Source organism: Merops nubicus, unplaced genomic scaffold (genome assembly GCF_000691845.1).
Source record: "Merops nubicus isolate BGI_N331 unplaced genomic scaffold, ASM69184v1 scaffold4613, whole genome shotgun sequence".
NCBI classification, from domain to species: Eukaryota; Metazoa; Chordata; class Aves; order Coraciiformes; family Meropidae; genus Merops; species Merops nubicus.
Genome location: NW_008598197.1, coordinates 70,854 through 83,540, shown reverse-complemented (window position 1 = coordinate 83,540; position 12,687 = coordinate 70,854). Strand labels below are relative to the sequence as shown.

At 52.3% G+C, this 12,687-nt stretch overlaps 1 protein-coding gene across 4 annotated transcripts in view; it reads left to right on the top strand.

The window, feature by feature from the left end:
* Positions 1–10,999, top strand: part of ZAP70 (zeta-chain (TCR) associated protein kinase 70kDa) — an 11,096-nt gene extending 97 nt beyond the window's left edge. The window contains exons 1-14 of one of the 4 annotated variants that reach the window (XM_008936954.1): positions 1–320; positions 1,960–2,120; positions 2,950–3,088; positions 5,172–5,250; positions 5,935–5,975; positions 6,418–6,429; positions 7,049–7,097; positions 7,570–7,601; positions 7,682–7,851; positions 8,542–8,748; positions 9,004–9,196; positions 9,747–9,887; positions 10,370–10,482; positions 10,853–10,999. The exon at positions 1–320 is cut by the window's left edge and continues 97 nt beyond it. In XM_008936954.1, coding sequence (XP_008935202.1) covers positions 1–320; positions 1,960–2,120; positions 2,950–3,088; positions 5,172–5,250; positions 5,935–5,975; positions 6,418–6,429; positions 7,049–7,097; positions 7,570–7,601; positions 7,682–7,851; positions 8,542–8,748; positions 9,004–9,196; positions 9,747–9,887; positions 10,370–10,482; positions 10,853–10,976 — 1,781 coding nt within the window. In that variant the 3' untranslated portion in view covers positions 10,977–10,999. Of the gene's footprint in view, positions 321–1,959; positions 2,121–2,949; positions 3,089–5,171; positions 5,308–5,934; positions 5,976–6,417; positions 6,430–6,479; positions 6,494–7,048; positions 7,098–7,569; positions 7,602–7,670; positions 7,852–8,541; positions 8,749–9,003; positions 9,197–9,746; positions 9,888–10,369; positions 10,483–10,852 lie in introns of all 4 variants that reach the window. The other 3 variants (XM_008936957.1, XM_008936956.1, XM_008936955.1) reach the window with 3 other exon arrangements.
* The last annotated feature ends 1,688 nt before the right edge of the window (positions 11,000–12,687 follow it).

The following is a 12,687-nucleotide window of genomic DNA, read 5'->3' as shown; positions in this document are numbered from 1 at the left end:
GGAGTGCAGCGGGGCTGTTCCGCCTGAGGCAGTGCCTGCGCAGCCTCGGGGGCTACGTCCTCTCCATGGTCTGCAACCTCCAGTTCTACCACTACGCCATCGAGCGGCAGATGAACGGCACCTACGCCATCGCGGGGGGCAAAGCCCACTGCGGGCCCGAGGAGCTCTGTGAGTTCTACTCCAAGGATGCCGACGGGCTCTGCTGCACCCTCCGCAAGCCCTGCAACCGCCCCAGCGGGGTGGAGCCCCAGGCTGGGGTCTTTGACAGCATGAGGGACAACATGGTGCGCGAGTACGTCCGGCAGACGTGGAAGCTAGAGGTACTGGCCGGTGCCAAAGGTGGTGTGGGGCTCAGCAAGGAGTGCTGGTTTTGGGATCTTCTCCGTTTTAAGATCTTCTCATGGCTTATTGATGTCTAAAGGGTGGAGGTCGAGAGGATGGGGCCAAGCTTTTCTCAGTGTAGCCCAGTGACAAGGCAATAGGCACAAAGTGGAGCCCAGGAGGTTCCATCCCAACAGAAGAAGGGTGTTCTTTCTTGTGAGGGTGGCTGAGCCTGGAGCAGCTGCCCAGAGATGTTGGAGTCTCCTTCTCTGGAGAGATCCCAAACCCACCTGGATGTGATCCTGGCCACCCTGCTGTGGGTGAGCTGCTGGAGCAGGAGGGTTGGATGAGGTGATCTCCAGAGGTCCCTTCCAACCCCCACCAGACTGGGATTCTGTCAGTCTGTGCTTCCCTGGGGCTCACTGCTGCTTGCCACCCTGACCTCCTGTCGCTGTCATCCCTCTCTTACAGCATGTTACAGCAAAGTCCTTCTCAGAGGCTTCTCCTCCTTCTCAGAGGCTGCTGGCACTAAGAGCAGTCTTAAACCTCCCTCTTTTCCAATTTCTTCTCCTGAAACAGGTCTAAACATCTTCCTGAGACTTCAGACTCTTCCTCTGAACAGCTGCTGTTGGTGCTGCTCTGCAGGGCACTGGAGCTCACTGCCCCTTTGCCAGCATGTCCCCATGTGCCATTTGCTCCTCTGCTCCTCCTCCACCCTGAAACCAGACGTAAATTCTTGCTTAGGTTTTCCTCTCTGTTTGAAGTCAGTGGAGCTTTTGCTTTTGCCTGTGAGGTTGAGGTGCTGGGTACTGGATCAGGTCTGTTTGTTATTTAAATTGAAAAATAGCTACAGACTGGTTCCTGTGTTTTATTGGAGACTGGGATATAAACAATATCTGCATAAGGCAAGACTCTGAATGGTCACATTGGCAGCCATGTAATTAGTTTCCTTCTACCTGCTGCCACCTTGGCAGTGGCTACTCAGACAATTCCAAGTCCTCACAAAAAGATGGTTTGGGCATTCTCCTTATGGAGTCTTTCGATGAAAGATCTCAAAATTTGGCCTATTTTAGACCAAAGGTGCTTGGCAGAAGGAGGTTTCTGCAGAGTTTCTCCATGCAGCTGATCTGTGGCCGCTGACAGATAGCACAAAGGACATTGCCACCTACTGGCAAACGAAAATCCACAGTTACCACCAGCGTGTATGGGGCCAGTAAAATTAATTAAGGGTCTCCCACACGATTTCCAAACTGCACTGATGGGGACAGTGAGCAGCCAGGAAGGCAGAAGCATCAGAAAGAGGCCCTGTCCTCCAGGAATGCGAGGCTGAAAGACACCTGACGTCAAGATCCACCATAGCACTATGGTGACTTGTCTCCTCCCTCACCAGCAAGTCAGTGGACTTCAGCTGGATTTGGGGGATGGGGCCAATCTAGATAAGAAAGGAATTCTGCTCTGCAGCAGAATAGAATTCAACCCACTATTGCTACAGGCATGATTAAGGCCACAGAAACTTGAGCTATGAGACCATCCAAGTTTCCTGTGTCATCTGCCCAGAAGGGTCCAGAATAAACAGTTCTGAAGCCATGTCACGCTGCAGTGGGGTGGCAGGAGGGCTCATTTCTCAATCTTTCCCAGGGGGATGCACTCGAACAGGCCATCATAAGCCAGGCTCCACAGGTGGAGAAGCTGGTTGCCACCACAGCCCATGAGAGGATGCCCTGGTACCACGGCATCATCGCCCGGGATGAAGCTGAACGGAGGCTCTACTCAGGGGCACAACCTGATGGGAAATTCCTGTGAGTGTGCAAAACCCTGGCAGATGCTGTCACCCCTGGATTTTTTCCCCACCTCTGCTACCCTCTAGTTATTTGCTTCATGGCAGTTCCTGGGAGGAGGTTTAACTGAATATGGTTGGAATGTGGTTACAGATCTCTCAAAGACAGGGTCTTACACCCTGAGACCTTAGTGCAGCCTTTCAGGACTTCAAGGAGGTCCTGTAAGGAAGAAGGGGACACACTTTTTAGCAGGGCCTGTTGTGACAGGACAAGGGTTGGTGATTTAAAACTAAAAGAGGAGAGACTAGATAGATAGCATTTTACACTGAGGGTGGTGAGCCCCTGGCCCAGGTTGCCCAGAGAGGTGGTCACTGCCCCATCCCTGGAACCATCCCAGGGGAGGTTGGACCAAGCTCTGAGCACCCTGCTGTAGTTGCAGATGTCCCTGCTCAGTGCAGGGGGGTTGGACTAGGTGACCTTGAAAGGTCCCTTCCAACCCAAACCAGTCTGTGATTCTGTGATTGTGTGGCAATGTATGGCCTGTAAAATACAGGAGGAAATGTTTGCTCTACAGCTCTGCTGAGGTGAGACAGTGATTAATTTAATTATCTCTTGAACGAGTTGGGGAATGAAAGAATTAGCTGGAGATGGTGGAGGAGAGGGGCAAGAGACTGGAGGTGAAGGGTCCCTGCTCAGCCTCTGCAGGTGGGTGTTGGGAAGGTGACAATTCCAACAGTGGGGTGCAGATCCACCTTACAAGCTGCCCACCCAGCGACCCACCACCACGGCAGATGTGATAATTCGCTGGGCAAAACCTAGAACTGCTTTTAATAGTTCTCCTTCCTACCAGGCTGAGAGAGAGGAAGGAAAGTGGTGCCTATGCCCTCTCCCTCATCTATGGCAAAACAGTCTATCACTACCGGATAGACCGGGACAAGTCTGGCAAGTACTCCATCCCCGAGGGCACCAAGTTCGACACGCTCTGGCAGGTACTGTACTGTGGGGTGCTGACCACTGCTGTCCTAACAAAGCAAAGACACTTTCCCCTTGTATATCTGCCCACGCCTTGAGGGATAGGAAAGGCCACGTGGAGCTTTAAAGGCTTTAAGACCATACACAGGTTGTGGTTCTTCCAGAAAACCCCTTTCCACTCCCTGGGTCTGGTGTCTCTCAGCTCACCTCGTTGCATTCGTGCTCCTGGGTAAGTAGATCCAGGTCTGGGATATCACAGCAGCTCTGGAATTGTGTTGGTTTTCCACGTCTTACACCAGTCTGGTACCTCTCCAAGGAAACACTGTCCCAGGTTGCCCAGAGAGGTGGTCACTGCCCCATCCCTAGCACCGTTCCAGGTGAGGTTGGCTGGGGCTCTGAGCACCCTGCTCTAGTTGGGGATGTCCCTGTCCCTGCAGGGGAGTTGAATTAGATGACTTTTAAAGGCTCTTCCAACCCAAACTACTCTGTGATTCTATGATTCTATGAAACAAAAAGATCAGTGCTTTTCATGTCTACCTTTAAGCCAAGGCACTCGAGATGATTATATCAGTTACACTTGCACCCCACCAGGAAACATGACACATTCAGCCACAGGGTGCTCCTCCCAGGCTGTCCCTCCTGCATGTCCCACACACTGCTCCTGCACCAGCATAAATATCACGTGCAGATTGCCCCTTTATGTTCCAAGTGAATGACTCCTGTACAATGAGTAAGCGAGGCCAGAAGTCTTGAGCCAGCTGCCAAAATCTTTACATGACTGAAGATCCTAGAGGTATTTGAGTGTCAGGGGCTCTGGGAAGTGGAGATGGCTGTAATGCCCCAGCAGTCCTCTTAGATCCATAGAACCATAGACTCATTGTGGTGGGAAGAGACCTTTCAGATCATGGAGTCCAACCATCCCCCAGCACTGCCAGGTCCCCACTGCCCCGTGTCCCTCACACCACATCTCCACGGCTTGGAAACCCCTCCAGGGGTGGGGACTCCACCACTGCCCTGGGCAGCCTGGCACAGCCCTGGGCAACCCTCCAGGGCAAGAAATTGTTCCTCAGGCCCAACCTCAACCTCCCCTGGGGCAACTTGAGGCCGTTTCCTCTTGTCCTGTCCCTTGTCCCTTGGGAGCAGAGCCCGACCCCGCCCCCCCCCTGGCTCCAGGCTCCTGTCAGGAGCTGTGCAGAGCCAGAAGGTCTCCCCTGAGCCTCCCTGGCTCCAGGCTCAGCACCCCCAGCTCCCTCAGCTGCTCCTCCCCACACTGGGGCTCTAGACCCCTCATGAGGGTGGGACAGGGCTTTTAGGGAATGTGACACATGGTCCAGCAACTCTTGGCACTGCTGGGGATCCCAGCTCTGCCCCATGGCACACACCTTGGCCCTGCTCCAGGGAGCAGCTACCAGCTTCCTCCTGGGCAGGGCTGTCTGGGTGACAGTAACTCTGTTTTGCTGAATTTTCTGAATTCCCAGGACTGTTTTCACTCCAAATTTGATTGAAAACAAAGACTCTGGGGCATTTTTATGGGAGCAGAACCCGGCCAGGCGCCCAGTTGCAGATGAAATCTGAGTCAGACAGGAGGGGAAGAGAAAGCCTTGTCTCCCCTGCGGGCTGGTGGCCAGGGGCTGGGGCTGGTCGTCTCCAGCCAGAGTCAAGTCCCCACTGTGCTTGAACCAGTGGCTGCTGCAGTGAAAAACTCCCTGGGATCCACAAATCCAACCCTGGGGTTCCTCTGGGAAAGCAAAAGGTTTCTCTCAGGCTTTATCAAACACAACATAGCTTAAAAATTTTTCTGGCTGGAACAGCAATAACATTACAATGAGAACACCTACCCAGCTCTCCTGCTGGAGATTTTCCTTTCGTCTTCTCTGCTTATCTGACTTGCCAAGTTCTTCCCATCTCTGGCAGATATCCAGGTATGCAGGCACTTGCTCGAGGAGATCCCTGAGTGCTTAGACAGGAGAGGAGAGAAATGTTCTAGTCCTTGTCTGCCATAATCTGAGATCATTACCATAAGCCACACAAGCCACCTGCACAGAAAAGGGATGATTTTCTCCTCACAATAATCTCTTTTTCTTCCAATTCCTTTCCCAGCTGGTGGAGTACCTCAAACTCAAACCGGACGGGCTGATTTTCTACCTGAGGGAAACCTGTCCCAATCCCAACATGCCAGGTGAGCTGATGTCTCTCAGGGCCATCCCTGGCCTCAGTTTACCACCCAGCAGGGCCAGTTTGAGCAGCACCAACCCAACCTTCCTTTACCGTGTCCAACCTTGCTCAGCCCTTGGTGGTGAGAGACTGGGCAAGCCTCACACCATGCTGCCTGCTGAAAGTGGCCACGCTTCAGGCCTCGTCTAGGGTGGCCCAAAGACAAGAGCAGATGGGGGAATCTGTGCTCCAAATGGATTAGGGTATTCTGGTGCCAGACAGCTTCTGAAAAAGGACCTGTTTTTCAGGCAGCAGGAAACAAGTCCTCCAAGTCTGGCTTCTCGTGGGTATCTTGAGCTGAACACTCAAGACCATGGGTTTTGGTCCTGGTCCAAGTATCACAAACATCATTTCAGAGCCTGCCCACGGGACCCTTACTCTCCTGGGCAGGGAACTCTGGGACTGGTGGAGAGTGTAGAGTGCTCCAGTGGGCCTGCACCTCCCCTGAGGGCCCATCTAGGAAGAACACCCACAGCCAGACACATCTCCACGCCTTTATTTTTTTGCCTAAGCTGTGGAAACCATCCTTTGCAGGGAAGGAGGGGTTCAGACACAGGCATCCCCACAGCCCTTCAAGGACTGATGCTCTGATCCTGCTTGGGGCACAAGCAGACTCTTAAAATAACAACTTCTCTCTTGTGATTCACAGCATCTGCAGCACCAGTTCCACCAACCCACCCCTCCGTGAGCGTAAGTTTGGGGGAGGGTCTATTTTATTGGCCCCTCTGTTTAATATTACTGCATTTCAAGCTTGCTGATCAACCTCTGCTCTTCAAATTCTGCTCTTCTCTAGAACTCACTAACTCAAACGGAATAGATTAAGCCCAGCTGCAACGTTGTCCCCTTTCCAGCTGGGATGGGGCTGAGGAATGGCTGGGCACGGCTGCCACGAGAGCGGAGAATGGTTTCCATTCATACTGTGCTCCTTGCGACATGTGGGCTTGTCCTTGGGGAGCCCTCTCCCCGCTGCCCTCCCTGCCAGGCAGGAGCCAGGAGGACGTGGTGGGGTTCTGGGAACACTCAGTCTTGCTGCTGGCCTCTGGCCACCAGCCAGGTCTTTGTGCTCCCTGGCTGCGGGGTACGTCTGTGCTCAGGCACTGCTGAAACCAGCCAGTTTGGGCTACAGGAGCAGCCCCAGCCCAGAGCCCAGAGGAGGCTAAATAAAGGTCTGAGCCTTTGGCCATCTTCTCAGAGAGCTTTCACAATCTGTGGTGGGTTCCCATGTCGCTGTGACTCTGCTGAGAGCAGTGCTGGTGTTCAAAGCTGTGCTGGAGGAATGTGTGCCACACGGCTTTGAATCCCCAAATCCCAGCATGGTAGGGGATGGAAGGCCCTCTGGAGATCATCTCATTCAACCTCCCTGCTAAAGGAGGGTCCCCCAGAACAGGTTGCCCAGGATCACAACCAGGCAGGCTTTGAACATCCCCTCACTGCTCAGGTGAGCAGTTTGAGCAGAGCCCTCAGCACCTCATCCTGCACCTTTCCCAGGCAGGGTGGCTGGAGGGTGATGCTCTCTCTGGGCTCCATAGCACTGAACCCCCCAGGGTCTGGTCCCCGCTGTGCAGCTGCACTTGGGGTACCTGCCAGCTGGAACTGGAGGAGAACAGTCAGCTCAACATCACTCCAGTCTCCTGTGCCCACCCTGGGCCCTTTTAGAGGGAATCACTGGTTGGGCTGCAGAGGCTTCCTGTCCATCTCTTCTATTTCATACTGAAGCAGTTTCCCTGGCTCCTTTATCAGCTTTATTCCTGTTTCTTTTCCAGAGACACCTTGAGCCTCTCAATGCAGATGGATACACACCAGAGCCTGTAGGTAAGCACCTTTGAGACCCCTCTCCTCCTAACAGGAGACAGGACCTGGGGATGTCACTGAGCCGTGGGGGTTACCTGACACATCTGGAGCACTTTCTGGTCAAAGAGCCATGCTACAAAGTCCCTTTCTTACAAGGGCACCCGGGAGCATCCTGGTTGTTGCAGGGTTCTGGGACAAGGATATTGCAAATCTGTTCTCCCACACCTGGCCCTCAGTAAATCAAACCCTCTCCCATTTCCAGTCGTACCCAGTAGATCAAGCCCTGGCCTGTTCCCCATCTTCCATCCTGCCTACTAAATACTCAGTGTATTCAGTCATACCTCAGTGGGGTGAGGTCCAGATCCTGCAGGGTCTGATATGTGGAATGCCCACACACATCCTGGCTCCTTCAGCTGTATCGAGGAGAGACCATGGGTTGGGAGAGGAAGGGAGATGCCCAGGAGGGAGGCTTGAATGCTGGAGTTTGAAGGAGAATTGGCCAAGAGGCTAGAGAAACCCTTCCCAGTCAGTGGGAGACAGAGGGATGGGAGAGGGTATGTTCTTTAGTTATAAACAAATGTATCTCTTGAGAAGGTGCAGGAAAGTCACGCCTGCTACCCATGGACACCAGTGTCTACGAGAGCCCATACAGTGACCCCGAGGAACTGAAGGATAAGAAGCTTTTCCTGAAGAGGGACCACCTGATGATCGATGAAGTGGAACTGGGGGCAGGAAACTTTGGCTGTGTCAAGAAAGGAGTCTACAAAATGAGAAAGTGAGTGTTGCCCTGAAGGGTGCTGAGGAAGCTGGAGGAGGGTGCTCCAGGCTGAGCTCAGAGGTGCCCCCAGCTATGCTGTTCCTAGCTAGATGAGCCCTGAAGTGATAATGGGGTGGAGTTATAACAGGTACTCTGGAAGGTCAGTGATGACCTTCCACAAACTTTCACTGACAGCTTCATTGCCCTGAGAGCAGAGTCTGCACTACACGCTCCTGGGCATAAGACTGCCACTTGTGAAGGCATTTGCTGGGTTCAGAGAAAGACCACGCTTCTGAGGTCACCTTGGTCCCTGTCAGGGCAAATCAGTGAGGCTGAGGAGATGTGCCATCCTTGGCTCTGTTGCTGGTTGTCTGTGAGTCCACAAATGGATCCTTTGCCCTTTTTGTGCCTGTGTTTTCCCCTTGAAAAATGGCACTGATGATGTGGATGTCAGTGTGAGAGGTGACGTTCCTTCAGATGGCAAATACCAGCCTACACTTATAAGGATGAGATGATCCTTCTCTTCTTGGCCTTCTAGCAGGCCTGGGATACCAGTATTGTACAGGGCTCCACCAAAGCAGGCCACTGAGATTGCTGTTGAGAGATCAGACAGTGCCACAGAGAAGTGTTTTGCACCCCTGGCTGTGACACGTGAGCCCAGCTGCTGTGCAGCTCATCCCATGTGTCCTCCTCTTGCACCCTGTGCAGGAAGCAGATTGATGTGGCCATAAAGGTGCTGAAGAGCAACAACGAGAAGACAGTGAAGGATGAAATGATGAAGGAAGCCCAGATCATGCATCAGCTGGACAACCCCTACATAGTCCGCATGATCGGGGTCTGCGAGGCCGAGTCCCTGATGCTCGTGATGGAGATGGCTTCTGGAGGGCCACTCAACAGGTTCTTGTCTTCCAAGAAGTGAGTACTGAATAAACTGTGGCTGGCTGATTTTCTGCACTTCTCATCAGACTTTCTGCGGCCTGGGGTAGCTCTGTAGGTGGAGGGAAGCTGATAATAGCAGATGTCTTTTCATGTGAGGTGATGGGGGCTGATGCTTCTGGAGAAGTGATGTCCATCTTCATTCTCCCCTGCATTTAGAAATCTTGGGGGGGACCATGGTGCACAGAGTAACGACAGGTCTTTTGTTATGTATTGTCCTTTCATCTTCCACAGAGATGAGATTGCAGTTAGCAATATTGTGGAGCTGATGCACCAAGTATCCATGGGGATGAAGTACTTGGAGGAAAAAAACTTTGTCCACAGGGACCTGGCAGCCAGAAATGTTCTGCTGGTCAACCAGCATTATGCCAAGATCAGTGACTTTGGACTCTCCAAGGCTCTTGGTGCTGATGACAGCTACTACAAGGTAAGTGGAAGCACAGTAAAGAACCCAGCTAGCAGGAGGCCTCCTGGCTGGGCATCTCAGACCCCCAGGGGCAGTGGGGTGTGGGCTCTTCCCAGGAGCCCTGCTGCATGACCACATCACACTCTGGCTGACCTCAATGCTGTGACATTAAAAGAGGCTTTGCAAAGGTCTGGGTGGCAAGGAGGAAACTCAGAGGAGCCAGAGCAGAGGGAAGGGAAGAGAGGGTGAACAAGAACAAGCTGGGGCTGATCTTCCCAGCAGGGTACATGACTGCCCTGAGCCTTGGGGCTGGGGTATGGGAGGAGGGTGCCACTGTGGGACAGTGTCCTGCCCCCGGGCATGTCTGAGCAGGACCAAGGAGGCTGCAGGGTCTGGAGCTCAGGGCTTAGGGCTCAGGGCTTGGAGCCTTGAGCTCCCAACCCTTGGCAAGGGGATTTTTTCAGCAGTGTGGGATTGCATTGGACACAAACATTTAGTAAAACCGAATTCAGGTTCAGCCCACGGCAGCCTGTGTCTCAGGGTGGAAATGTTCTTCTTTGCTTTGCCACAGGCCAGGACAGCAGGAAAGTGGCCCTTGAAGTGGTATGCCCCAGAGTGCATCCTCTACCACAAGTTCTCCAGCAAGAGTGATGTATGGAGCTACGGTGTGACCATGTGGGAGGCCTTCAGCTATGGGCAGAAACCCTACAAGGTGAGGCAGAGCTGGGGCCATCACGGATGGGTGCCACAGGCTCACACACACCAAAACTACAATTTCTGCTTCCCTGAGTGGGTGCCCTTCCCATTGCTGAACAGAGGGGGAAGGAAGTGGACTCACTTCCACTTTACAAAAGGCATGAATTAAATTGTTTAGATCCTGCAGCTTTGTATTCATTTAAGGGGGAAGCAGCAGAAAACAGAACAAGTCCATTTGGGCTTGGATCAGAGCAGATCTTATCTTTATTCTTCTGCTCACTTGCAGAGCTGAAAAATCAGTTGCTCAGCCACAGCTTTGCCCGAGCATGGGATGAGATCTGCAGCCTGGGCTGACCACAACGTGAGACAACAGGGGCTGGATGGGGTGTGTGGTGCCTGGATCCAAACATTACCCCAGGCCCAGCTCTGATCTGTCCCTTCTAACCCTATTACCAGCACCAACAACATTAGAGCATTTCCTACTTGATTCTATCCTAGAAAATGAAAGGCCCGGAGGTCATCAGCTTCATCGAGCAGGGGAAGAGGATGGAGTGCCCCACGGGCTGCCCCGAGGAGATGTACACCCTCATGCAGCAATGCTGGACCTACAGGCAAGGCTTCCATCAGCTCAGGTCTTTGCTGGGTGGCAGAACCATCCGAACAGCACACGCTGGCTAGATGGTGATCACACAAAGCACATGATGTCTCCTGCCTTGTTCTTATTCCCCAGTCCATGATGAACAATGCATCTGTTTCTTTGTTATCATACCCCTCCACCTGCCTGTACCAGTCCTGGAAGGTGTCAGAGCCTCTGTGCCTTTGACCCTCTTCATCCCAGAAAAGTCTCAGCTGCCCTTCCAGGCCCTAGTACAACTGGGCTGCTGTTCTCCCCTGGCTTCTCCTGTGCTTGATATCTCCTCATTGCATCAGTCCACTTTTGTCCTTTCTGTTGACTCTATTTGTTCCTTTCTGCCCTTGCAGATGGGAAGAACGTCCAGGATTTATTACTGTGGAAAACATCATCCGCTCCTACTACTACAGCATTGCTACCAAGACAGAAAATGGGCCAGAGACAGAGGACATGTCAAAACCAACTCCCCCTTGAGTTTCCTTCTCTGCTCCCCAAAACCCCCTTCCTGCATGGGACCTGGAAAGGCTCTTTGTGAATTTTTTGCTTTCATCTCTCAAATACCGACTTTGTTTCTCAAGTATTTCCAGAACTAAGAGCATGGGGATGGGGCTGTCACAGCAGAGGAGGGCACTCAGTTGTGCCTCATGTCTCCAAACAGCCGGCCAAGATTTCCCTCTCCAGCTGACACCACACAGGACAGCACAGAGAGAGTTAGAGTTTCTTCTCACCCACTTCCAAAACTACCCTGGACCTCAGACCTTAAAGCCTCCTGGGCTTACTAAGGATGAAATATGTTGTCTCCAGCAGGCATGGATTTTTCCAGATCCTTTAAAACCCAATTCTTTCACAGGAAACCACCAAGTATGCATCTCTGGTGAGGTCTGCATGGGGTGTGACATAGGACAGGGAGCCACCGAGTCCCCTTCCGCATGGCTTAGAGCAAGAAGCAGCTGGTGTGCTGCTCACTCCCAGGAGCAGTGGGGCAAAGCTGCTGGGTGCCACTGCCTTGGCCTCTCAGTGCCCTGCCAGCCTCAGCTCTTTCATGCCAGGACACTGTCACTTGCCTGTCCAGCACAGAGCGTGGTGGTGGTTAAAGCTCCTGAAACAACTCGACTTCCAGGGCCCGTTGCTCACCTCCTGGATCCCATCTGGCCCCTCTGTGCACCTTGCTTTTCAAGCCTGAAAATTTGTCATCATGCAAATAAATTATTCTTTTTTTATTATTATTATTATTTTTTAAACATAGCTATGGCTCAGACTGTTGAACTATCAGAGATGTTTACAACTGCTTCAAGCTGACAAGAAAATAATTGTAATTTCCCTCCACTCAGGCATGGTTTTCCTCCCTCTCTAGAACCTTCCAGAGTCACCCCTGGGCTGGATTCACTATAGATCTTGAGCTTTCTTTCAGCTCTCTTGCAGCGAGTGGCACAAAGAGCTGCTCAGCTGAGTCCACTGTGGAAACCCACCCACCAAGGCTTGTTCTGGTCTCCCCCCACCCCAGATGCAGTGGATAACCCGTGCTGGGAGGGACTGTGGTCTGCACTGTTGCAGAGAGCAGGGTGGTTGTGAAGGCTGGGGAGGTGGGGGAAGCAGAAGATCAGAGCCCTGAGATACAGGGGATAGAAAAATTTATCTCTCACCATCTTCTGGTATCTGAAAGCCACAGAGTAGCTCACACAGAGTACCTTGTCCCAGAGGCAAAATAAACAGTTACAGTCCAGGCCAAGGCAGAGCCCTTATCTAAAACCTTACTGGGAGGTGGATTTGATCTGAAGACAGCTGGTTCCTGGGGAGTATTCAGGTATGTGGCCCAGATTAATCTCTCACTGTACCTTGTTTAAGCAGTTGGAGGACTTAGGTCTGGTGAAAAACAAGAGTGTTCCCCACCCCTTGCTTGAACTACATCCTCCAGTGGCACCAACAATTTATGTACCGAAGCATTTTCTCTTTCAAGCCCATTGTCCTTTGCTTCTTGTCGTGTCTGCTTCAGAACTACAGTCCTATATCCCTCCCAACAGAGGGGAAAACAGGGGAATCAGAGGAGGCAGTGGCTTGTTCCTGTTTGTTCAGTAACCTAGTGGCAGAGACAGGAAAAAAATTATTCCCTATGTCATGTTTTCCTCCCAGAGAGAGCAGCTATTTTGCTGGAAAAGAGAAGGTTCAATGTGCTTTTTACTTGAAA